The sequence below is a fragment of the Phyllostomus hastatus genome, unplaced genomic scaffold (assembly GCF_019186645.2).
Source record: "Phyllostomus hastatus isolate PE091 unplaced genomic scaffold, TTU_PhHast_1.1 phas_contig_2394, whole genome shotgun sequence".
Lineage (NCBI taxonomy): Eukaryota > Metazoa > Chordata > Mammalia > Chiroptera > Phyllostomidae > Phyllostomus > Phyllostomus hastatus.
The window spans coordinates 120602-148207 of record NW_025333788.1 but is presented as its reverse complement, the minus strand read 5'-3'; the positions used below and the strand labels follow the sequence as shown (position 1 = coordinate 148207).

The 27606-nt window shown below is 39.8% G+C and overlaps 1 protein-coding gene across 1 annotated transcript; it reads right to left on the bottom strand.

Annotated features, from left to right (window-relative positions):
* Nucleotides 1-285: 285 nt before the first annotated feature.
* Nucleotides 286-19969, bottom strand: LOC123817927 (nuclear autoantigen Sp-100-like). The gene is made up of 7 exons (XM_045837707.1): nucleotides 19816-19969; nucleotides 10190-10340; nucleotides 9734-9902; nucleotides 7963-8046; nucleotides 7213-7275; nucleotides 2822-2905; nucleotides 286-353 (listed from the first exon to the last, which is right to left on the bottom strand). The coding sequence occupies exons 1-7, from the start codon at nucleotides 19845-19847 to the stop codon at nucleotides 286-288; spliced, it is 651 nt and encodes a 216-aa protein (XP_045693663.1). The 5' UTR covers nucleotides 19848-19969.
* Nucleotides 19970-27606: the final 7637 nt, after the last annotated feature.

The following is a 27606-nucleotide window of genomic DNA, read 5'->3' as shown; positions in this document are numbered from 1 at the left end:
GGTCTTACAAATTTGGCATTGAAGGAGGCAGACCTGTCACTTGGCTGCTTCCCAAGATGACTTTGTGAAATAGAGCCCCACCCCTCCCCTTAAATTCTACTGTTTTCGGGACATAGACCTCTTTGGGGGTTTTGTCATAGGCACTAGTCTAATTAATATAAAAGTTAAAATGTGAACTATCTTAAATTAAAACAAATTTGTACTTTACTATAAAAGATATAGCAAGGAATTAGAAGGAATTTTTTTTTGCAGAAAACACTGCTCATTTGTAACCATGAAAAGCTGTTATTTGCTCTTACCTCTTTTGGAAGGTCTGTTTCCAGGTGTAGATGACTTTGTTAAGTTCACAGACTCTATAAAGTAAGAGGAAGAAAAGAGGTATTTGTTAGCTACTGTCTTACATAATGTATGATAACTCACACAGCACATAGGGTTTGTGATCATCTCAATTTTGAAATGAGCATTTTCCTCTTTCCTTGAGCTGAACCCAGTTCTGGTGCCCACAGTCCTAATCCTGGGTTCCTGCCAGGCTCTCCCCTTTACTTCTATATGTGAATTTGTAAATGACCTTCAAACATTACCTCCAGTTTCCTCATCTGTAATACTGAAATAACCTGGTTACCTCATCTCCCTGTGAAGGTATTTGTGAAAACAAAATGAACCTGTATTCACAATAGCACTGTGAAAAATCAAAATGTAAGCCAATAGTTTAAGTATCATTTGGGCTTGAGAGGTACTTGGTCTGAGCCACTTTTTCCATCAGTAACTAAATATCAGCACCAATAATTCTATTAAGAAATCTCAAGTTTTGTACTAATAAGAATATAGCTAAGTAATTATGAAATACTATGCTCACTACTCTCTGTAGAATATAAAACATGTTGGTAGAAATGAAGTATATTTTTCAACTCTTTAGCAGTAATTGATATGACAGTGTGTCATCAGTGTGTAGTAAAAAAGACTGTCATTTGCCCAGTGTAGTTAGTGTGTTATTGCTATGTTGTCATAATATCAATTGATTGGGCTTATCCAGTTGAACAACAGTTCATAATGCCCCTTTTCCCTCTTTCATATTCCAATAGGGCCAAAGACATTAAATGCTCAAAGTGATGCTCTAGAAGTCATTGAATCAATGCATATGGACAATGTCAGGATAAGGTTTGTTGGGAAAACAGAGCTCTGTGTTTAGACTCTGAATTTTGATGTCCAGAAATACATCTTCTCTGGTGCATTTTAGAGTCATGAACAGGTGAGTTCTTGGTCTTTCCTCCTTTGCTCAATTCTAAGGAGTCCAGGTTATTGATCTCTGCACAGAGGAATAGGATTTGCTAGGTGTCTCAGTGTGTCAAAGGAACTGATTCAGCAGGAAATTCCCTAATAAACATGGAAATATCTTGAAAACCCATTTATATCATGGTCTGCATAGGCCACCTGGACTGCTCTCCTAGGTCACCTGCCTTGCAGGTTACTGATGCTCCTTTCCCCGTCCCCAGAGCAGAAACAATTCATTGCTTTGTTTGAACCTGACCTTCCTACACTTCTCTCTCTTCCTCCTCCTACCCCTTCTATTGTCATTCCACAACATATTCATTGGCTGTTTCTCTGTGAGGAGAACTTGGATATCTTGTGTTGAAGGTAGAGAGCCTCCTATACATCGTGGTGCTTCTTGAATCATTTACAAGGCTGAGAAATAATCTTCTCTTGTGTCTGAGCCATAGACCTATGTTGGGGCCACCTTTCAGTGCAGTATGCTACACTGAGACGTGAGTCAGAAAGTACACTCCCTAAAAACTGAAGCAAACTTACATTATACATTGATGGATATAGTGAGATATGAGAACAAAACTATTACTTGTGATATTGTTCTGTCGTAACGTCAAGAGCAGGTAACATTTTTATTCGCTTTTAAAATCTTGACTTAGTAAACATGTTTGCAATAGACAGGTTTGCAATATCCTCTGAGGAAGTAGAAAGGGAAAACCAATCACCAATTTGTGTGCTGAAGAGCTATAAATCTTACAATTACTCATGTTGCACACAGGATTGAGGAAACCATATTTTTGTAACTGTTTTGAGCTCCAGTTTTGTAAAGGAAACAACACAGCATCCAGCATACTAGTCTTGTCTTTCCCTTTTTCTCCATGAGACTTTATGGAAGACCTTGGAACATTTATGTGTTTGTGTTTGCTCATCTAGAAACAAAATTAACACTGTCCATCCTGCTTACCCCTCAGGGTTGCTGTAAAGGAAAAAGTAATGCACTATTTGCAAAGGTCCTTTGAAAAGTCACTGTATGTTCCTAACTTGCTGAAGAACTCTATCAAAAACAATACTTTGGGTTTCAAAATTACTTACCTGTTTCCTCTCACACTAGATAACTGAGGGAATTGGCCCTTGACACTATTCAAAGCTTGTGACCTGATGACAATATGACCTTCCAGGAAAGAAACACTTAACTTTCTTTTCTCTATAGAAACCACTGTAAAAATCCAACCAGCACTTTATAGTCATAGACTCAGTTTTCAAACACATTCATTACTTTGCTGGCTTATTTCTACTATGCAATCAATACATAGATGCATAGGTTGATTAATAGGACCCATAAATTAATAGGCCCCATTTTCAAAAAATGTAACATAATGAATTCTTATTATCTTGTATATCCCCCAAAGGTTAAGTAAAATAGTGAAATGAATGCAGAGAATGAGATTCCAAGATAAACTGGATCCATAGTGCAGCATGAGCTAGAACAGATGCCCCAGGAAAGAGTTGCTCTTAATTCAGGTCCTGCAGCCCAAGCCTTGAGCTCCCACCTCCTCACCTGGTTTTCTTTTCAGTGCTGAGGTGGAAGCTTTGGGAGGCTCTTTTCTGTTTCCGCATTCTGCAGAGTCAGCACTGCTGGTCACTGCACAGAGAACAAAAACCCCTTAGACTTTCAGGGAGGTGCCAAGGAACCCACTGATAGGAAACATCATGACAGGAGCACAAGGAAGACCTAGAAGCTAAGTCAACTCAGGTCCCCCTGGTTTGTGCCTCAACGTGTGTGGCCTGCAGGTTGTTCCAGGTCTTACACAGAAGGTGGTGACATTCAGGCACAGAGGACAGCTGTGCCCATTCTGCAGCAATGCTTACCCCATAGTCACCCTGTCTCCTACTTCCATCCTCACTCTACATCCGATCCCCACCCTCATTCTACCTCTTCCCTTTGCTCTCTAATACTTCCACCCCCATTCTATCCCTTTCTTTCATTCTTATCTTAATTCTTCACTTTCCTCTTGGTTTAGCCTGTTTTTGCTATTTTTGTTTCTGGTGATGGTATCTCTTTACACATTCTCTTCTCTTCCTGTGTTTGTTTTAATCTCCTTTCATGAACATCTTGGTTCTCTGAATTATTGAGTTGAACATAGAAAACAGTCTCTGACCTCAACACTTAAATTTCCCTTTTCTGTTTTTTACATTTTTCCAATCACAGGGGACATTTTCTGTTGAACTCACTGCATAAGGTACTGATCCTCTCACTTCCCTATGTCTATCTAACTCAGGCCACCAGGACAGCCTCCATAGGCCATATGATGTGTCCCAGACCCCTACCTGCTACCATGATTCATATCACACCTTATTTCAATCTTGCCTGTTATATCACATGCCAGGTTACAGTCAGTCTTTGCTTGGGCTTCCCATTCATCTCCTGAATTAAAACATGATTTTTCCTTCATTATATCCACAAGATCTACAGAGCAAGAATCGATCAGTTTCTTTGGTGTGGTAGCTCTGCTCCTGAACATAATTAGAACTGATGAACAATTTTGTTTGTCTCCCCAAAAGGAATGAGCACCCTCACTACAATTAAGACCTTCTCCCTGTAATTCTACTGGGTTTTATTTTTTGTTACTTTTGTTTCTACTTTTCAAAGTAGCAGCCTATTTTTATCTGAGAGGGTCCAAGGGCCACTCTGGTCACTGTGGACACCTCACCTTCTCAGTGGTGAGAGGAGCAGCCCACTGTGCCTTCTTCGTGGTGACTGTGTCCTCCTATCAGATAATGCTTGGTCCTCTCTCTGCCAGTTCTCCATTCATTGTCCTTTACTCACTTCAACACAGTTTTCTTTGTGTCTCACTCCCCATTTTTTATTTATTGATACTCATTTCCTTCTGTATCTTTGTCTCCTTCTACTATTTCTTTACATTTTTATCATTGCCTACCAGGCCCAACAGGTTCTTGAGTAAAGCAAAGAAGGTGCCCAAGACACAAGAGGTCCTCAGGGTGAGCTCCTCCTTACTTGTGTCCCAGGGTCTTCTTGCTTCACCCTAGATCTGGCCCTGCTACCCAACCTGATTTTTTTGTTTATCCATTCTCAGTTATGTTTCCTACTTTCTCCTATTTTCTTTCTGTCTCTTCATTATTTTGTGACTCATAAAGCCCTTGTCTATGTCAACTTTGTCTTTCTTTGTCATTTCTTCCTGTCTAGCATTCCAGTCATCACTGCAGTCTCCTTGTGCCTTTACCCACAATGTAGGGTCCCTCCACCTGCCAGTTTCCTTCCACACTCATTATACTCAGCCACTCAATCTTACCTATTGGCTCAAACTCTTGGGAAAATTGTTCAATTGCTAGTTGGGTTTCTAATGCATTGTTGTCACTGACTGTACTTGTATCTGTGCATTCATGTCTTCTGTTCCAGAGAAGCACTCTGAGAGTCTATTATCAGGTGGAGCTGTACTAAGACCATGTATGATTCATAGGTATTTTCCTTGCTTTCTTTATCACTCAGAGTCCAACCAGAAAATAGAAACTTCTCTAAGCTTTTAGAGCAGAAGGAATTTAATCCAGATGATCAGGTATACAGCCAATGGAAGAGCTGAGATTCCAACCCAAAAATAATGTATAGGAAGCACTGGGAAGGATCAAGGGTGAGATCATGTGCCAAGTCTGCCTGGGAGCTAGAAAGGTGATCATGTTTGCCTGCCTGGTGGAAGGCAGAGTCATCAGAGTTGCTGCTGCTGCCAGAATTGTTGTCCAAGACAGTGAATGGGAAAAACCAAGCTTCTCCCTTGGTCCCACTCTCCAATCTCTTGCTAGTGTGACCTAGGTTAGGAACCCAGGAGGAAGCAGAAGCAAGTGAGCTGTCAAGCAAGTCTGCATGGGTCTGTGGCCAGAGACAAAGGGCATGTTGAAAGAAGAAACAATAAGGTCCTGGATAAACTACCCAGGACCAGCACACCCTCTTCCCCACACTGAACCTCCCTCACTCATTACTGAATCCACTGACCCATCCACTCTGTTCCCAGCAACCTCAATACTGTATGGATGGAAAATATTTTATCAGTGCAACTTCAATTATTTTATGTACTGCTCTTTTCATAAACAAAGTACTTTATGTAAAGATGATTTAAAATTTAATTCCCACAACGTTAACATAGGACATGGGCCCTGGTACATGTTTTATGTTACATCCATGTTTCTTGGAGCCTCCTCTTATGGTGGGGGGCATCAGACACAGTGTTATCCTCACCTATGCATGTCACAGCCAACCCATCCTGCTATGTCAGACTCTTGGGTGTATTTACTGGTGGTTTGTTGCACATTATTTGGGTCATAATGTCATGCTTCTACCCAACACCCCACCTGCACATTAAATTTCTTCTCTGCTCATTACTAGTCACAATTCCTTCCTCTCAACCCTTCCTGTTCCTACCAGCTGCACTGGTAGATGAACTGCTAAGAATACACTTTGATGAATGTTGGATGCATGTTAAATGTTAACTCTTTTCTTAATGTAATTTTCTAGAAGTATCATAGTGGCTTTTAAAAATTGCTCTGTGTTTTTATTTTATGAAAAATGCTAATTCATACTATATTTTATTAAATAACACATCCCACACAAGCTACAGAATTATACCTTCCATGATGCAGGAAGTTCCCTGAGTCTCCTCCTTGTCACTTATTTCCAAAGAAAAGTCAGGGAATAAAGACATAAATTCATTATACACTATTGTGATATAAGGATGGGGAACCTGTGGTCCTCAATTTAATGCCTTGGGCCTGAGGTCCGTATTGCTTTGATTACTACTCCACAGCCTGAGGGATAAATAAATCCACCATGGACATATGTGAGAAAGGAAAACCTCACAGTTTATTGTGGTAGATAGCAGTTTAGACTCTGGACCAATACTAATAATAATGATCATAAACATAGTAATATTAAAAAATCCTTAGAACACTGATGGAGACTCATGCATGAGAATGTCTTCTTTACATGATACAACTTGTCACCCTGTGAGGGAGGTACTATTATCACCTCCATTTTATAGATGATGAAACTGAGGGACAAAGAGGGGAAGTCACTTCCCAAGGTCTCAGGGCAGAATTGGAGCCAGCTGTGGGTCACCAGACCTCCTGCTCTGACACTGCCCTATGGCAGAGTTTAATCCCTAGTCTCAGTGCCTGAACTCCCACAAATAGCCCAAGTCTCCAAGCAGATTCTTTGTCTTCTGAAAAACACAGATGACATACCATCATTGTAACTGTTTGACATAAAATATTGCCTGTGTTACTATTCGTGATATGGTGACTGACAAAAAATTAACTTTTCAGGATTCATGTCTTTAATTAATCTTATTTTAAATATTTTAACAACTTTAGTAAGTGTGTTATAGACTAAGGAAATGTTAAGAGTTGTAAACAGTGGTTATTGGTTGTTAAAGTTTCAAGTGTTTGTTCAGAGGCCCCTCTGGTATTTCTGACCAGCGTCTGGCCCCACTGTGCTGGGGATGATGGGAGAGGGTTTGCACGGGAGGCACATGGGGCTGTGTAAAGGATTCAACAGGTGAGGGACTCTCCCCCAGGGAACACAGTCATCATTGCTCAGCTGTCTCCTGCAGGACAGGCCACCACAGGATGGAATATCATCAGCTGAGGCCACAGCCTATTTCAAGCAAGACAGATGCTGAGGCCATGAAGCCAGACACATGGACAATAAGTCCCAGAGCTGTCAACAGTTGGCCACAAGCACATGTGAGAAGGAGAGGACCAATCCTCCCAGGCAACTCAGTGTATGAAGACTCTGTTATCTAAATCTTTGGAGACATTGCACATGACAAGATGGACAATTCTGGGCACTCCATACTAAAAAGAAGCAGCCCTCCCACCACAGCCTATTGCAGAAAGGGACAAGAACAGCAAAGGATCACAGAATAGCCAGAAGGAACAGACCGTTGTAATTGGACTGGTCCGGGAAGAGCCAGGACAGGGATGCATATGGATTTTCACCAGCTCCTGAAGGAAGAGATTAGAAATTTATTTCAGAAATTGAACTGTGGGCTCTGCAATTCTCTTCCAGTCCTATGTTAATCTTTACAATGTAGTGCTTGACAACCCCTTTTCCCAGGAATCAAAGCAGACCTGCATCCCTGGCCTCAGTCAGGCCATCTCACTATGACATTCGTGAGCTTCTAGGTAATTAGTAATGGCTTGTCTTTTCAGCCATAGCCATAGGGAACCTGTTTTAGTCCCCAGAGATACCCCAGACTGGTGGTCTTACTGGACCCCCCAGCCTGGTTCACACAGACCCTCCCTCTGCAGGTCTGTTCATTCTGCCTTGTGGGCCTTTTCATCAGAGTTCAGCAACTGATTTTTCTTCACTTCCTCTACCTCTTGGTATTCTTCTTTTTGTATCTTCCTTTCTGCATATATTTCTCTATTTTTGTCTCATGTGTCTGTCCTTTCCATGAGTTTATCTGGGAGTGTATGGGGTAGAACATGGGCTGTGGGTTCAGAAGGCCTGGGTTCGTCCTGCTCATTTGACCCCAAGCCAACTGTGTATATGGTCTCTCTGGATTTCAGTCTCTTTTTCTGCAAATGGGCACATGGTGATACTTCCACCCAAGGGCAGCAGTGAGCACTAAGCACACTTCTCCTTTCTTCTTAGCAGAAGAGAATAGGTTTTTATCTATTTGTAATCACCTTGTTCAATGCTCAGTTGAGTATTACGGTTCTCTGCACTCTCATCTCCAGTACTTGCTTCATGAAAAATTTCCTTTAGGATCACTGAAGAGAGAGAGAAAAGAAGTTAGAGATCTCCATCAGAGTGCAGGGACATCAAGTGTGCATGTTTAGAAATTTTCAGCCTTCTGGTCACTCAGAGCTCAGTGAATCCCAATCCTCATGGTCAAGTTCCACACCATCCCTGGTACCGAAAAGAAAACCCCAACAAGGGCATGCTTATGTTACCCACACAGAAAGGAGTCACTCGAATGTCAGGATAAAGGAGTCATGCAAAACACTGTGAGTTTGCTATTCACATAAAAAAAATTACAGATGCCTGGAAAAGCATGTGTCAAATAAAAAGTGGAAGTGAGGTGTGTTTTCTGACCTCTCCAAACTGTAAGAAGAAAACAAGAATTTCCTCGGGAGAAGGACAAAGATTTTAAGTGCCTGCATGTATAAAAGTGAAAGCACAGAAGCTTGAAATAAATAAGTGGTCAAGAGAAGGGTGGAGTTTACTGGGTCAGGAGGATGATTACCTCCCAAAGAGACAGCAGAGGACACAGAAAGAACTAGAAAGACCTCCAGGGACCTAGATCCCAGGAGACTCTCTGAAGCTGCCAGGAGGGAGAGGATATTGTGGCCCTGGAAGACATCTCAAGAGGTCTGTACCAGTGCCTGGGAGGCTGCCAAAAAGGTGAGACCAGTGCACCAGCCAAGTGCTTTTCCAGGAGCATCTGCACTACTCAGTGCACATAATTCTTTTTCCTGTGAATTCTCCATTGTTATTTGGAGATCTTGGTGGATGCTAAACTGTGTTGAAATAAAAATTTTTGGCAGGTCAAAACAAAAATTATAGGAAGAAGAAATTATAATGAGTGACAATCATGCTAAAATTATTGCCCAAACAGTTTGAACAGCAAATTCAGACTACAGTTAAAATTTGTACATTATGATTCTCAGGAAAAAGTGTTGAATCAATCATTTTTGTGTAGTACTAAACACAGTTTCTGGCAGAGAAATTGATTTTGAGATTATTTGATTAATGTTTGTCTCACCCCTGGTGGAGAAAGAGCTAATTCAGCCATCATCTTTGTTTAAGGACCAATTTGACCTGGGTTAATTTTCTTGCTCATTACTCTGGGTACCTGATGAAGGTGGTCTCTCTTTTTGGTATTACGAGGTCAACACTGGGTTTAGGGTGAAAAATGACCCATAACTGGACTCAGAAGGACTCCATGTCAACTATGAGCTTCTCATGTAGTGACTCTTGTAACTCAGATGTCCCTCATGAGGTCCCTGAAAGCAATGACTACAGAGTTGTTACATGAGACATTGACTCCCCTGGTCTTGGTGCTGCTAAGCCAGGTGGATCCTGCACCCACTGCTGAGCTGTCAGCTGAGGCAGATAGTAGGGTACTTGATGGTCTGCTATTTGGACACATGAAAAAAGAGCAGCAACTGATGGTGCCTTACTCAGATGCAGTCGTTCTTGTCATTTGTTCTTGGAAGTAAATCTGACGTGACTGTGACTCTAATTGTTGTGTGAGTTTCAATGCTTAGTTAGGCAGACCTCCAGGTGTATTTTATACTGTAGTCACTATAGCAAAAACTTCTAGAAGACTCATGATGTCTGTATTCTTAATTGCTATGTCACCTCGGACCAGCATCATGTGTGACACATGCTCAAAATATATTTGTCAAAAAAATTTGCCACAGACATTGAAAGGTAGGCTATAAACCTCATTACCATCTCTGAAGCCTTCACAAATGCCATTTAAATCAGGGTAGTTCTTCATCAGGAACTCGCTGAACAAGATTTCCAGAAGTGGCAGGTGACATCTCTCCTCCATGTTATCGAGGACTGCATACACCACTTTTGGTACAGTTGACGGGTTTTCACAAGATTTTTTAGACTCCTTAAAATGTAGTGAACAGGGAAATATGAATACAGAATTTTAAGTTACAGAAGAGCTCTATAAAGTGATTTCATTTTAATGTATTACAATTCTCCTACATAGGTATCTTCTTCATGCCTGCTTCTCCTTTTCACCTTATAGGAACACTTAGAGCAGTACTTGAGAAAGCCCCCACTTACAGGAGACCCCTCACTTGTCTAGTTGTGCCCTGACATTTGATTCCAAACTACCAAAACAACTAATGTGGGGCTGGTTTACCATATTGTGACAAAATAAACTTCACTTACTTTATACATTTCATTGGTTATGAGTCCACGGTCACGAAGGGTCTCGAGGAAAGGAAATGATGTTTTTATTGCATCTGAAATCTCAACCTTACGTTCTTTGAAGCGTTTGACTGCAATCTCACACATAAGTTTGTAGTCTTCTGGGGACATCCTAGGGAGAAAGGACACCATGATAAAATGGTCATCAAGCCTTTGAAGTGCTTGTGCAGGGTGAAATGTTTTATATATGAAGGACAGAATGTGAAGAATCACATGAATTAAATAAGAAGTTGTGTGTAGAGACCAGAATAAGTGGAATTGGTGCAATCAACAAAGATATAATAGAAGAAGCATGGAGGATCAGAAAGACATGCGTATTATCAAAAATGTACAGACTGTCTCAATTGAAGTCATTGTACACATGTCTTCTCCTGAACATATTTGGAATATTTTTTATTAAAACCTTCTATTCAACATAATATTGGCAGTTCTAGCCACAACAATGAGACAAGACAAAGAAATAAATGTCATTATAATTTGGAAAGGAAGAAGTAAAACTCTAGTTCTTGCAGATGACATGATATTACAATAGAAAACCCTAAAACCTCTACCCAAAACTATTAGAACTAATAAATGATATTAGGAAAGTTGCAGAATACAGAATCAATATACAAAAATCTATCATGTTTCTACACATCAATAAGAAATGATCATAAGAAGAAATTAAGAAAACAATCCCATTTACAATCGCATCAAAACATCTAAAATAACTAAGGATAAGTTTAACCAAAGAGGTGAAATACTGTTACTCTGAACAGAATAAAACACTGTGAAAAGAAATTGAAGAAGTTACATATTAATGGAAAATATAGTGTGCCATATTCATGATTTGGAAGGATTAATATTGTTAAAATGTCCTTACTGCCTCAAGTAATATATATATTCAGTGCAATGCCTATTGAAATACATTCTTCTAGGAATTAGAATTCATCTTAATTTTTTTTATGGAACCACAAAAGACCCCAAGTATCCAAAAAACTCTGAAGAAACAAAGTGAGAAGTATCACACTCCCTGACATAAAACTACACTATACAACTGTAACAATCAAAACAGTATAGTATTCGCAAAAAAAAACTGATATATAGATCAATGGACTACAATAGATAGCCCAGAAATAAATCCTCACATATACGGCTAATTAATTTAAGACAAAGTTATACAATGGGGTAAAGACAGTCTCTTCAATAAATGGTGTTGGCAAAACTGAACAGTTACATGTATAAAAATTGAAATTTGACCACTTTCTTATACCACAGACAAAAATAAACTCAGAATAAATTAAAGACTTAACTGTTAGACTTGAAACCTTAAAATTTTTGGAAGAAAACATATGCAGTAAGCCCTTTGACATCACTCTTAGAAATATCTTTTTGGATATATCTTTTTGAGGAAAATAAAAAAATAAAAAATAAATAAATGGGATTACAGTACACTAAAAAGGTTTTGCACAGCAAGGGAAATCATTACCAAAATGAAAAGATAAGCTACTAATATTTGCAAATTTTCATGCATTTTATAGATGATTAACATTTAAAATATAAAAACAACTCATACAAGTTAACACAAAAGAAACAAAAATTCAATAGAAAAATGGACAGAGGACCTGAACAGACACTTCTCCAAAGAGGACATGCAAATGGCCAACAGATATATGAAAAGAGGCTCAACATCACTAGCTACCAGGGAGATGTACATTCAAAGCACAATGAGATATTACCTCACACTCCTTAGAATGGCTATCATCAATAAATCAACAGATAATAAGCACCTGCAGGATGCAGCGAAAAGGGAACTCTTGTACTTTGTTTGTGGAACTGTAAATAGGTGCAGTGACTATGAAAAACAGTATGGAGACTCCTCCTCACACAAGTAAAAGTAGATCTGCCATATGATCTGGCAATTCCACTTCTGGACATTTATCTGAAGAAAACAACACTAATTCATAAAGATACGTGTGCTCTTATGTTCATTGCAGCATTACTAGTAACAGCTGAGATATGCACACAATCTAGACACCTATCAATAGAGAAATGGATAAAGATGTTTTATAAACACACACATATATGATAGAATATTATTCAGCAATAAAAAAGTATGAAATTTTGCCATTTGGGAAAACATGGATGGATCTGGAGAGTATTATACTAAGTGAATTAAGTCAAATAGGGAAAAACAAATACTGTATGATATCATTTATATGTGGAATAAAGAACCTCACAAAATAAATGAATAAACAAAGCAAAACAAAGCAGAAACAGACCCATACATCCAGACAATAACCTAATGTTTGTCAAAGGAGAGGAGGTGGGGAGATGGGAATTTAAACAAGAAAAAATTACATTTGTAGAAAAGTGACAAAGATGATTCAGAACAAGAGAAGTTATGAAGGAGCAAGAGGGCATTACACATGAAACAGGGGTCTGTTTTCCAAGAAGATTTAACAACCCTTAACTTGCATTTACCTAAACACACACCATCAGATTATAGAAGGTAACAAAGAACTACGGAACTATGAAAAGAACAATGGAAAGAACTACAAGTAGAAATAAGTAAGTCTACTATTAGAGTTTGATGCCTTCAGACCCTCTTTTAGTAATTTATAGATCTAGCAAGCAAAGATTTAATAAAAATGCATTTGATCTGAGCAACACCGTTAATGAAATTAGTCTGTCTGGCATTTATAGAATAGTCCGACTCATAACACTGTGTACACACAGACCACATGATTACAGGGAAACTAACCTACATAAAGACAGACCACATTTGGGGCCATAAAGCACACCTTAAAAAGTACAGAAGAATAGAAATCATAGAATATGCACTCAGACAAGAAAGAAATTAAATCAGAAATTAATTACACAAAAATAGATAGAAACTCCTCAACTATTTGGAGATCAAAAATGTACTTCTAAATAAGATATGGGCAAAAAATAAGTCTCAAGAGAAATTTTTAAATCATTTAAATCAAATGCAATTGAATATATGATTTATCAAAAGTTAGTGATGCAGAAATAGCAGTAATTAGTGGGAAACAGATTCTGTTAAATAGATATGTTACAAAAGAATAAAGATCTAAAATTTAAAAATCTGTTTCCCACTTAGGAAACCAGTAACAGAAGCATACAAAGAGAGCAATTTAAACCTAAAATGGAAGAAAGAGGATAAAATAAAAATTTAATAAGATAGGAATCAGTGAAAGTGGAAATAGAAAAAATAGGAAGAACCACAACACCTAAATCCAGTTCTTGGTAAAGATTAATCAAATTGATAAACTTTAACACAGGCTAATAAGAAAAACAGATAAAAGACACAAAATACCAATGTTAGAAGTGTAAACAGGATCATCACCAACTGATCCCAAGGACAATGAAAGCACTTTCAAAACCTACTGTGACAAATCTCTGAGTACCATTTTGGTAATTTCAATAAAATGGGCCAAGTCCCTGAAAGATACAAACTACCAAAACTCACACAAGGACAAGTAGATCATTTGAGTAGGACTGCATCTGTTTTTTCTTTTTAAGTGAAGGAGTAATTAACACTGAAAAAAAGTAAGTATCAGGCTCAGGTAATTTCACTGGTGAATTCTGCTAAGCACTGAACTAAGAACGATATAGTTCTCCAAAGCCTTGTCCAGAAAATAGAAGCAGAGGGAGAAGTTTTAACTCATCCCATGAGTCCAGCATACTGCAACACCAAAAGCAGAGAAAGACGAACTACAGATTCATAACTCTCATGAAGAGCAATACAAAAATCATCACCAAAACATTAACAAATTGCATATAACAATGTATAAAAATTATCCCCATGACCAACTGGAATTTACCCCAGATATGCAAGGCTGGTTCAATGTTCCAAATCACTCAGTGTAATCCACCATATCAAGAGGCTAAAGACGAAAATGGAGTGATCATGTCAGCTGATGCAGAAAGTTCATTTGACAAAGTTTACTTCCATTCATGTAAAATCCCCTAGCAACCTGGATACAAAAAGGAACTTCCTCAACTGGAGAAGGAAAATCCACAAGAAGCCTGTAGCTGACATCAGACTTACTGCTGAGAACCTGCACCCTTTCCCCCTAAAATCAGGAAAAGGAAAGATGTTCCCCTTTACAAGTCCTGGTCAATACTGTACTGGAATGCATACTGGAAAATGAAAAGGAAATTAAAACTATAGAGTGTGGAAGAAATAAAACTGTCTTTGTAGGTGACATAACTTTCTATGCAGAAAATCCTAAAGAATTCTCCAAAACATAATCTGTAACTAAGAAATAAGTATAGCAAGGACACTGGGTACAAAATAATGTAAAAATGATAATGGCTTTTATACATGCCAGCATTGAAATATTAAAATTCAAGATTAAATAAAACAATACCATTAACAATAGTTCCAATAATGCAAAACCTAAGTTGGTATTCAACTAAATGTGTAAAGAACCTGTATTCAAAACATTATTCTAGAAAGAGAAGATTTTTATTTTGCAAAATAATAACTTTATCAATGTAAGGCTGCAAAGTATATTAACAACTTAAAGTTCAGAGCTGAGTGGTAAAGGGAAATTAGTTAAATGACTTGTTTTTATATTTCACAATAATTTTTCATTGAATTTTTTCATTACCTCTTATCCCCCTTACAACCTGCTGCCCTAGTTCCCCACACTGCTGTCCATGAGTCCTTTTTCCTTTTTGCTTGATACGTTTTTTTTTTAAATTTCAAAGACTTGAACAATAAGGTTTCAAATTCAAAACTACAAAAATATAGATTAAAAATAAATTAAAAATTGAAAATAACCTGGGTTGATTAAAATTAAGCTTTTTAATGTCACTTAAGACAGGAAGAAGTAAAATAAAAAGAAAACATAGCTTGCATTTTTAGACAAAAAAGGAACAAGGAAAGCAATAAGGAGTTTAAAAGTTAAAACAGGAAAAAGTACAAAAATTATAGTGTGCAAAATCCTTGATGTAGATAAAACAATGGTGATATTGAACAGCAAAGGACCAAAAATAGAATCCAGCAAGAGACCCAAGAAAGACAAAATGCCATAAAAGTTGTTAAAATGACAGAGAGAAAAGTTATGGTATGTAAACATGAACAACAACAGCACCAACAAAACGATGCTCATATTGATGGGACAGAAAAATTTAAAACACAAATAAAGGAACAAATGTTTTATAAATATTAAAAAACTTTTACTTCTAGGTTTTGACTTTTTGCACAGGCAAAAATTATGGTACAGGATATGGAGATATTTGTTAGAAAGACACATTACTTAACCATGCATGCTGAAAAGAGGGAACTACAATTTATTTTCAATATTTTAAAATATGTATTTATTGATTTATTTATTTATTTTTAGAGAGGGAAGAAATAGAGAAAGGGGGAGAGAAACATCAATGTGTGGTTGCCTCTCACATGGCCCCCACTGGAAATATGGCCCGCAACCCAGGCATGTGCCCTGACTGGGGATCGAACCGGTGTCACTTTGGTTCCCAGCCTGCACTCAACCCACTGAGCTATGCCAGCCAGGTATTTTCAATATTTTCAAAGGAATGTCAACACATCGTGATCTTCATTACAAAAGAAGTTTCAGAAAGTTTTAATTGGTAAAAGCAAAACATGCTGCATTTGAAAATAGTAATACCCCAAAATTGTATGGCAAAAACAAAAAGCCCTCTACTGGGTAAAAGGGGAAACAGATCTTGCAGTTAGAGGTTGTTTTGCAAGAAAAAAAAATACAGGAAGACAGTGGAATGACATTGAGCAAAGCCTGTTACATATCAGGAAACCTTTTATGAAATTTATTGCAACAATGAACAAAAGCAGTGAAAGCATATAGTTATATTCATGAATTATTTTTAAAAGTTTGGAGACTACATGCTGGTATTTTTAGAAAAACTGTATGAAAGAGTTGAAAGCTGACACAGTACAAACTCTCAAAAAACAGCAAATACTACAGTAAACATTGAAGTGATGAGGCCATTCAATGATGCCTACCATTACCACAATTTACTCACATATATGTTTTAGCTAATGCAATAGGATAAGAAAAAAATTCATTGGTGTAAATACTAAAAAAGATACAATATTATATGATGTATGATTACATATAGAGAAATGATGGAGACCTAAATAAATTCCTTAAGAACTAGAAAATGAATTTGCCAAGAGGCATGAATTTTTCAAAATGTACATAACATGAACAGATTTCATTTGCAACAACATATGTTGAAAAGAAAGAAAATATTACTTCAAACACAACAGTCAATACACATTTATATATTTATAAACATTTGAAAGTTATGAACTATATGAAAGAAACTATAATGTCTTATTGAAGAAAATTATCAATCTCTAAATAAATGGGAATACGGAAGGTGGTTTCAGTTAGGAAAATATAACAATGTTAAAGTGTCAATCCCTCTGAAATTCTTATAAAAGTGTAATGCACCTGCAATTTGTAACCCTATTGAAAGTGGGTAAGGTAATTTAAAAATACATACGACAGAAAAAAATATCTGAGTCAAGAAAAGTAAGTAGAGGAGGATTTAGTTGGGTTAATGTTGAAAATTCAGTGAGACAGTAAAAGAATGTAGAAATATATTTTCAGTACACGGTCTAAGGGTTATTATATCTGATAGACAAAGACTCCAGCCTATTGACAAAATATGACATACAATGCCAAAGAAAATGCATCTGAACAGTCATTTAGAGAAAATGAAATTAAAATGCCCAATAAATATATGAATACATACAAACTAAACTATCAATGAGAAACCATTTATCACCCACTGGACTGGCAAACACAGTTTCACAAGTGACAATGCAGCGCGGGAGAAGATTCAGAGAAGCAGACATTCATTGCAGGTATGAGCAGAAATTGCAAACGCTGGTACTGTGTAAAAGGGAAAGTGACATCACTTTTTGAAAAATCTTTGTGACTTTGGGTTATGGAAGACAAAGAGGTAGCTATGAAACCAAAAGTTTCATCCATAAAGAAAAAACTTATAAATTAGTAAAAAATATTAAATATTTTGTGCTTCAAAGGATGCCATTAAAAATACTACCCCAGAGCAGAGAATGAGAACCTAGGCTTGGTCAAGGGCAAGGAGTTCTGCTGGGAGCAAGGAGGACAGGTGAGCTTGCGAGGGTCAGGCAGGGCTGGAGTGAGGGTCCCAACACACAGTCAGATTCCCCCTTCGGATACACGGTCTAGCTTTCCAGGCCAAAAAGCGAAAGAAGCCATGTCAAATGTCCCTGAAAAGCAGAGAGGAGTTACCCAAAGGCTCACCATTTGGAGCTGGCCATGACCATGATGATGAGGTCCAGAGAACATCGAGCAGAAAGCTGGGAAGCCACTTCCTCCCAGGAAAGCAGAGCTCAGCTCTGGCCACACCTGGGGACTGATTACCTGGCCTTTACACAGACAGAGGGCTACAGCTGGGAGATGAGGAAACTCACAGACTCAGCATTCCAAAAAATTAGTAGTAAAAAAAGCCCACAAGATCTACTAAAAATTAAATAGTTTCATAGAAGAAAATTTTAGACAACTATTAAGAACAGGAAGTAAAAAGATGATTTATGAGGGACAAATAAAGCTGTGAAGGCTAAAGTTGCATGCATGGCAGAAGAGTTTTACCCCCAAATTAAAAAAAAAAACATTTTGTAGATATTAGAGAAGCAACTTTCCCTGAAGTAAAGGTAGAATTGACTCTGCCACCTCACTAAACAAGAACTCTGGTTAAAGACAGTGTGCATGGGATTCACCAATATCTTTCAGCATTGCTGTTATTTATTTGTGATAAACAGGGTGCATCTATCTTATAAAATCAATATTATAAGTTTTTACTCTAAATTTGAAAGCTTTAACACGATAGAAGTTGCCATAAAAAAGTTAAAAGGCAAGAAAGCATATTGATAAGTTCAGAGTATGTACCAACTCTCCCTTGTCATTAAAGGGAGAACAATCACCTCAATTTATTACATTAGCCAAAAATAAACAAAAAATTCAGAAAAGAACCAATTTAAATAGACAATAGACTTGAAAACCTGTGCAACCTCCCATGCAATCAGAGAATGCACATTAACAGGCTGCATCCCTTTATCCAGCTCCTTTGTGAAGTCTGGGGGTGAAGAGATGGTGCATCAGCCAGTGGTGGGAGAATACAGTGACTGGTTCAGCCATGAGGAAGGCAATTTGGTAGGATCTATGAACAAGTGAATATTAGTACCCTTTGCCTGAACAATTCTACCTTTTATTTTCTGACATGAGACAAATACTTATTTATATGCAAAAACATACAGAAATATCTCATGGTTGTTATCAGATTTTATTGGTAACAGTGAACAACTGAAAACAACATAAATGCATTAAATGGAACATAATTTAACAATTATGGAAAAGAACTCCATGGAGCACTATGCACCTTTTAATAAGAATGAAGTAGATCCTTATGTTTATTAATGTGAAAAGCTTCTGATAATTTTAATATTAAAATTTTAGAAATGCAAAATCCAGAAGGGTGTATACAATATAATCTCAGTCAAAAAACAAGACAGAAATTGTGCCTTTAGAAAAACAAGTCATGTTTTCCTAACATGAGAACACGTTAAGAATTCCTAACATGTTTTCCTAACAAGTTATGTTTTCATTTACACAGAAACACGCTTTACATGTTTTCATGTAAATGTATAGACACATAAAAGTACATAATGCACATAATGTACAAAAGTAAATGCACACAGAAGGCCGTGCCCACAACACTCAGCAGGCCCAAGAATGGAAGCCCCTTGGGGTGGGTGGTGAACAGGACTGCTTCCCTCTGTGTCCATCCGTGTCATTTGAAATTTCATGACCAAGAAAGTATAATGTATTTCTTTTGGATTCAAAAAACCAAACAATTAGACACATCAAGTAATGTAATTTATGACTCCTTACTAAAGAGAAAAGGTCGGGCTTTCTAGCCTTTTCCTTGTCAGAGGTAGAACCCACCCAGAGCAGAAAATCACAGTAGTAAATGAGAGCAGCAGCCTGCACTGGGCTTTGGCGTCTTGGTCCTTCCTCTTCCTTTGACTTCCTCATCAAGGCCCCTGGAGGAGCCCCAGACCCCCAGCCAGAGATGGGAATGGGCCCAGTGCTGACCTGTCCCCAGGTCAGGTTAGGAGACCAAGGCACCCAAAGTCAGATGTTTAATCTGAATTTCTATTTTCTTAAGTACCCTCTTTGAAATGACCTAGGTGAAGGTGGAGGGGCCAGAGGGAAATGAGAGAGTTCAGAGGCCATGAGAAAATAACAAATCCGTTTCTCAAAGTCAGAAAGAACAGCTGAGTGCAGAGGGGCCATCAGTGGAGCAGTAGGTGTACCACCAGCGTCCTGTGGGCTGCGGCTGCTGCGCTCACACCAGCGGCTGTCCCTCTGCTGTTTAAAGATCCAATTTCCTTATCACACATTCCTGCATTGCACCACACTGCACGTGAGTGTACGTGTAAAGCAGGACTAAGGTCAAGGGTTAGTTCAGTGTCTAATGACAGACAGTGAAGCAGGAGCACAGCTAGAGGGGAAGTTAAAAGAAGGAAGGTAGAGACTGACCTGATCCCAAGGTTGCTGCTTGAACTGGCCATCGTCCTGCCCTGGGCCCTGCCAAGACTTCTGATCCCTCTGGTGTCCCCTGCCTCTTTTAAGCCAGGTTTCAGCCTGGTTTCAGCCTATCCAGCTCTGAGCAGGAAGTCTGTAACAGACTCACCCAGAAAGGGCTCCACCCAAACGGGGAAAATAGCAGTGGAAGTAACTTGCAATTGTTGTTAGCCACATTTCCCTCCTCCTGCAGCCCCACAGTGGTTCTCAGCCATCAGGACATGTGGCAGCAGGAATGGAGGACAAGGAGGGACACTCAGGACCTGGAGGGCCAAGGGCAGGGGACCTCCAGCAATGAGCAGGACCAGCCTTCAGCAGTCCTGTTTTTGGAGGAAAGATACAAAAAGAAAAAAACAAAACAAAAAACAAAGAACAGACAAACAAAGAAAAACCCATGAGCAAACCCCACTGTTCTCACGGCCCTGGTTTTCTGAGAGGGTGCAGAGGAACAGAGTTAGGTGTCCGTGTTCAGACCCAGGGCTGGAGAAGCGCCATTCTCAGGGCGATGGTTTCCATGTTTGTTCCCTGAGTCTGACTCCCCCTGGCTGGACTACCAGTTCCAGTCCAATTAAATTTAAGACACAGGGAAAGGTTGTACCCTCTCTCCACACATGTTCTTTCTTTCCCTACAAGGAGTGAATATGAATCTGGACAGATTCCGTACCCTGATGAGGACGTTCCTTTCCCAGGGTACAGGGTCTCACTGAGTCCTGGATGCTGCACACATGGGGGCGGGGCCTCTCTCTCCAGCCCTGTCACCCTCCGTTTGGGGTAGAAAATTAGTAAGCTGAGCCTCTGCTGGGCACAGCTGTCCTCTGCTCCTGGCCTCCATGGTTGGGAGACCCAGGCACGGTCTCATATAGACAATACCAGCCTGTTCCAGGGGCCCCCACCTCTCTCCTCTGTCCCTCAGCAGCAGGCCGACTAGGGCCCCGCTGTGCTGGGTATGGGCAGACATGTGCCTGTTTTCCCTGAGTCTGCTGAGAGTCACCAAGATCACCACATGCATGAGCGGTGGATAGCAGTTGGTGGGTGGGAGGTCCACCAGGGCCAGTCTCCTGGGTAGACACTCCCACACTGGGGCGGCCCTGGCCAAAGGGAAGGAGACAATCCTGTGAGACCAGAGAAAGCTGAGCAGGCACCCCGTTCTGCCAACAGCAGTGGTTTCTGAGGGGTCAGGAGGCCTCTGTGCAGAAGACAAAACTTTTTGATGCAGGAAACATCCTCAGACCCACGTGGGTGAGGACCTGGACAAGACCACCTTCAGAAGCAGGTTGACCCTAACAGTCCTGCTGGCCTGATGTGAAGGACAGAAGGGAGTGCCTGGGACATTTTCCATGCAGCAAGGACCAATGACAGTGGGGACTGTTCCTGTTCTCTAGGAAGTTGCCCCAGCTACGGTGCCCGGAACCTAGAAAGCAGGAGAGGCAGCAACTGAGGAGGCACATGGAGCAGAGGACTCAGAAAGGGAACAGGCTTTCTTGGCTTCACCAGGAGCAGCTTCCAATCAGACATCAGTAGTGGGCTGAGTCTCCAGCCTGGGAGACCCTGTGGGGACAGAGGTTTGTCCCTGAGATGAGGCAGAGTCCGGACCTGAGAAGTCACCAGCAGGAAGAAGTGGCAGCAGCAGCAACAGCAGCCACTGGGCTGAGGATGGAGACCTGAGGCATCTCAGTGGAGGTAGGAATGGAGAGAGTGGCACCTGCACCTTCATGGGAACTCTCAGGCCCCACACCAATGTCCCCTTCTGGAAGGTGGCCCATTAACCAGCAGGACTCCTGGTCCCCATGAGCACCCTTCTTTCTGGGGAGACTCTCAGGCTGGGAGTTCTGTGAAAGGTGAGTCTGTTCCCTGGTGGGTCTCCCTGGGTTCATCTGGCTGGAGAGGGTTAGACTTGGTGCTCCTTCAAGCTCAAGGTCACAGGGAGAGCAGTCTGTGGGGTGTGGACTGTCTGTGCATTTGTGTGTTCATGGGCTTGTGCAGTTGATTGTAGCAGCTTGAGGCCTTTTGGATAAGTCCAACCCTAGGGTTCAGATTTAGGGGTTACTTTTGGCACACACCTAATCCAGTTACCTGATCCACCTTTTCCCAGGAAGACATTTGTGTGTTGATCTTCAGCTCTCTCATCTTTGTGCCTTCAGTTTGTTGGGAACTTAACGTTTGGTGACTTGGGGTGAATTTATAAACAAAATCGGAGGTATCTCTGTGATATTTTTTTCTGAGATTACCCTCTTCCCCCACAGAAACTCTGGCTGCCTGACTTTGCTGACCATGAGGAAAGTGGACTTTCCTATCAAAGGACTGACCACCACACAAACCTGTGGCTGCTCTCAGAGCCTGGTGACAGTAAACTGGAAACGTCAAGTGTTGGCTGCATCTGAGATTTGATTTCTCTGAAAAATTGTCCTGTTTTTGTTCATTCTTCAAAGTCTTAAGCATTGTTTCCTGATGATTTTTAAGAAAGATTTAATTTATTTTTGGAGAGAGGGGAAGAGAGGGAGAAAGAGGGAGAGAAACATCACTGTGTGATTGCCTCTCACGTGCCTCTGACTGGGGAACTGGCCTGAAACCCTGGCATGTTCCCTGACTGGGAATTGAACAGATGACCCTTTGGTTCACAGGCCAGCACTCAGTCCACTGGGCCACATGAGCCAGGGTTGTCTCTGATTATTGCCTAGAGTTTCTAGCTGTTTTCTTCAATTGGCTGGCTCAGTAGGAAGTCATTCCTACAGATCAGAAGCAGAAGTCTCATCCCTACTCATAAGCAGCAGACCACCCTGCACACTCCCAGGTCCAGCCCTCTTCTGACTCCTGGAGAAGCCCACTGGGTCCAGTGCCTCTGAGCCCCTGCCCACCGAGGAAGGGAGTGGAGCATCAGAGGCACATATTTGTTAGGAGACCCACAAGCCAGGGTAGATACACTTTGTACTTCTGTACATGGGAGCAGAAACACACGCCTATTAGAGTGGGCTCCTTTATAAATAAAATAACAGAGCAAACAATATGGCTGGAGAAAAAACAGGGTTTATTCTAACATTTCAGTTGGAGGTAATACTTTACAAGCCACCTCGAATGATGAGAAATATAAGTTGTTGCCAAGAAGACTAAGAATATTTGCTTTTTGTTAAAGGATAAGATTAAATGATGGCCTCAAGTCAGTTTTTTATTAAATGGTTTATTTATGCAGTCCCTGAACTCTGATGTGGGCTCGTGTGAAGGCTTGCTGTGAGATCTCCCTATCCACTTTACACAGAGACAATTAGAGAATATTGAGTCTCCACAACATAACAGCACTTCTCTCCAGCAAAGCAGAGCAGTGTCTGAGGTGATGCCGAGAGGGGTTTCTCTTGGAGGTTTGGTGTTGGGTGGTTACCAAGAGCCCTAGAACCTTGGGAGCTCCAGGTCTTTCTGCATCCCCACCCTCCCCAAGTAGGACCACAGCTGAGCTCCCCAGAAAACAGCCCACATCTGAGAGTCGGTAAACAGGACAGACAAGATGACAACTTAGTGGCCTTCCTTGTTCTTGGCTGTCCAGTGGCATGGGGTAGACACTCTCCCTTCTAGCATGATGACAAATTCAGCCCTTTTCTCTACAGCACAGGGCAACCGGGCCACAGACAAGCTGTTCCATTGAAAAAGTGCCAGGGTCTGTGGTCCCTATGACTGGCCTGGGACTGTCCTATTTCTCCTGTTAGACAGCATGGCCCACTCTGCAGTATTCTTGGTGGTGTCCTCAGTCAGCCATGGTCCCCATGGCCATCTGTCCACCTGCCCTCTCTTCCAGAGACACAGATTTCACTGGGTGGACAACACATACCCTCTGTGTGCAGGAATGGAGGGGCTGTTAATTCAGATGCTTTCCTGTCAGCCAGCCTGCCAGCCAGGCTCTCTTTTGGGGAATTAGACCCTTGAAAGCAATTTGTTGAGCAGTTAAAAAAATGGTTGGAAACACTTGTTTAGTGATATATTGGTCTGCAAGTAATTTCTCCCATTTTATAGATTGCCTTTTCATTTTGTTGATTATTTTTTGTTGTTGTTGTGTGGAAGCTTTTTAGTTTGAGGTCATCCCAATTGATTATTTTTGCTTCTGGTGTTTGTGCTTTTGGTGCCACGTATGTAAAATCATTGTTAAGACCAAAGTCAAAAAACATTTCCTTTGTTTTCTTCCCACAGTTTTATGGTTTCAGGCCTTACATTTATGTCTTTAATCCATTTTGTGTTAATTTTTCTTAGAAGTATAACAGAAGGCCCAGTTTCATTCTTTTGTCTATGAATATCTACTTTTCCCAACACCATTTACTGAAGGAGCTATCCTTTCCCCATTGAGTATTATGGCTCTACTGTCAAGTATTAGTTAAGTGCCTTTATATGGATCTATTTTTGGTCTTTTGATTCTTTTGTATTTGTCTATGTATTGTTTTTACACCTGTACCATAATGTTTTGATGACTAGAGCTTTGTGTTGTAGTTTGAATCATAAAATGTGATGCCTCTAACTTTGTTTTCCATTTTTAGGATTTCTTTGACTATTCAGGATCTTTTGTGGTTCCACAGGAATTTTAGGATTTACTTTTTAATTTCTGAAAAAATATCCATTAGAATCATGATAAGGATTGCATTTCAATGTATTTGTTTATTTTCCAGGTTTCTTCTTGTTACTGATTTCTAGTTTCATAACATTGTAATTGGAAAAGACACAGTTTTTAATTTCTAGAGTATGTTGAGACTTATTACCTAACTTATGGTTTATCCTAGGAAATCTCACTTCCAACCAAGATGGAGATATAGGTTGATACACTGTGCCTCCTCTCACAACCAAAAGAAGGACAACAACAAATTTAAAAACAAAAAACAACAGGAACTGACAGAAAATAGAACTGTATGGAAGTCTGACAACCAAAGAGTTAAAGAAGAAGCATTCACCCAGACTGATAGGAGGGCCAGAGATGGGCAGTCAGGGAAGAGAGAACTCACAGAAAGGCAATGACTGGCTGACCGGGTGAGGTGGTGGCTGGCAGACCAGGTGGTCCCACATTTGTGTGTGGATAAACTGGGAGGAACAGATCTCACAACCAAGAGTTCCAGTGTGGAGAACTAAAGCCTCAAACCTCTGACTGAAAAAACCTGTAGGGGATGAGGCATTGAGAGAAACTCCCAGCCTCACAGAAGAGTTTGTTGGAGAGATGCATGGGGTCTTAGAATGCACACAAACCCACCCACCCGGGAATTAGCACCAGAAGGACCCAATTTGCATGTGGGTAGTGAAGGAAGTGACTGAAAGCTGGCCGAGAGCTGAACAAGTGGTATTGTTCCTTCTTGGACCCCTCACTCACATACAGTGCCACAACACAGCAACAAGGGTTGCCCTGCCCTAGTGAATACCTGAGTCTTTGCCCCATACTACGTAACAAGACATGTCCAGAAAAAAAGTCCCAAATGAAAGAACAAATCAAAGCAACTGAAAAAAATACAACTAAGCAATGAAGAGATTTCCAACCTATCAGATGCACAGTTCAGAACACTGGTAATCAGGATATTCACAGAATTGGTTGAGTATAGTCACAAAATAGAGAAAAAAGTGAAGGTCATGAAAAGTAAAATAAAGGAAAATGTACAGGGAACCAACAGTGACAGGAAGGAAACTGGGACTCAGATCAATGGTTTGAACCAGAAGGAAGAAATAAACAACCAAAGAGAACAGAATGGAAAAACAAGAATTCAAAAAAGTGAAGAAAGGCTTAGTAGCTTCTGGAACAACTTTAAACATTCCAACATCTGAATCATAGGGGTGCCAGGAGGAGAAGAGGAAGAACAAGAAATTGAAAACTTATTTGAATAAATAATGAAGGAGAACTTCCCTAATCTGGGCTAGGAAATAGACTTCTAGGAAATCCAGGAAGCTCAGAGAGTCCTGAAGAAGTTGTAGCCAAGGAGGAATGCATAGAGGTACATCATAATTACATTGCCCAAGGTTAAAGATAAGGAGAGAATCTTAAAAGCAGCAAGAAAAAGGGATAAAGTTGCCTACAAAGGAGTTCCCATAAGACTATCAGCTGATTTCTCAAAAGAAACCTTACAGGCAAGAAGGAGCTGGAAAGAAGTATACCAAGTCATGAAAGACAAGGACCTACATCCAAGATTACCCTATCCAGCAAAGCTCTCATTTAGAATGGCAGGGAAAATAAAGTACTTCCCAGATAATGTAAAGTTCAAGAAGTTCATCATCACCAAGCCCTTATTCTATGAAATGTTAAAGGGACCTAACTAAGAAAAAGAAGAAGATAAAAAATATGAACAGTAAAATGACAACAAATACAACTATCAACAAGTAAACCTAAAAACAAAAGCAAAAATGAATTAAGCAAACACCTAGAACAGGAAGAGAATCATAGAAATGGAGATCACATGGAGGGTTATCAGCATCGGAGGGGAGGGGGCAATGGGGGAAAAGGCACAGGGAATACATAGCATAAATGGTAGGTACAAAATAGATAGGGGGAGGATAAGAGTAGTATAGGAAATGTAGAAATCAAAGAACTTATATGTATGACCCATGGACATGAACTAAGTGGGGGGAATGCAGGTAGGAGTGGGTATGTGGGGTGGAGGGTGATAAACAGGGCAAATGGGACAACTGTAATAGCATAATCAGTAAACTATATTGAAAAAATCTGTGTGTGCTTGAGGACAACGTGTGCTACTGTAGGATGAAACATGTATATTTTTGCCAATTTCATTTGAGCTATAGTGTCTGTCATATCTGTCAGTTTTCCATTAATTATCTGAATGATCTAATATTGTTGAGAGTATGGCATTGTAGTTCTCCACTATTATTAATTCTTCCTTATTGTTTCTATATATTTTTCCTTGCTTTCCTTTTCTCTTATAGTCTTCCTTTGTGATTTAATGGTGTGTTGTTGTTTATTTTGACTCCTTTGTCATAATCTTCTGTGTATGTACTACAGGATTTTCCTTTGTGGTTAGCATGAGGCTTCCATAAAATATCTTATACTCATAATTTTTATTTTAAGCTGATGACAACTCAAATTTGATAATATAAAGACATTTTATTTACTTCTCCCCATACTATATAAGGGCGCTGATGTAAGAATTTACATCTTTGTAATACTGTGCATCCAAAAATAAATTATTATAGTTATGGATATTTTCAATGTCTCTGCTTTAATTTTGTTTGCTTGTTTTGTTGATTACATTCCACTTATAGGTGAGATAATATGGTATTTGTTTAGTTATGGGTATTTTAATGTATTTTTTTAACATTTAAAGTGTAGTTGTAGTGAAGCATTTAACATCATTACAATATTGGAGGATCTCAATTCAATTGCATATTTTAAATCACAAGGAGTTTTACTCATTTACATGTTTTTTATGATGTTGATTAACATCATTTTATTTTAGTTTGAAGAAGGCCCTTTAACATTTCTTGTAAAACAGGTTTACTGGTGATGAACTGCTGTCACGGACACTGGCCTGCAGTGTCTGTGGTGTTATGGATGAGATACGAGACAAATTCACATGGACTCCCGAGTCCTTTGAAGGAAAAGGGACAGCATGGCTACTCTCTCAAGGGGAGAGTGCCTCACAGTGGCCTGGCAGCTCTCTGAAGAGGAGAGAGCACCGATCCTTGCCTTCACAGATATTTATTGGGTTTCAATTTACACAGGAAAACAGGTAAAGTTCATTAATCACTGTCAGGCAGTAAGGATCAAACAACAGATAGCATACA

Bases quoted from the DNA above. Each gene is read 5' to 3' on its own strand.
- LOC123817927 (XM_045837707.1), bottom strand. From the start codon at position 19,847: ATGGCCAGTTCAAGCAGCAACCTTGGGATCAG. The intron at 9,903-10,189 runs GTAAGTGAAGTT...CTACATTTTAAG, and splicing joins TAACCAATGAAATGTATAAA to GAGTCTAAAAAATCTTGTGA. The intron at 8,047-9,733 runs GTAATGAGGTTT...CTCTCTCTTCAG, and splicing joins TTGTGAAGGCTTCAGAGATG to TGATCCTAAAGGAAATTTTT.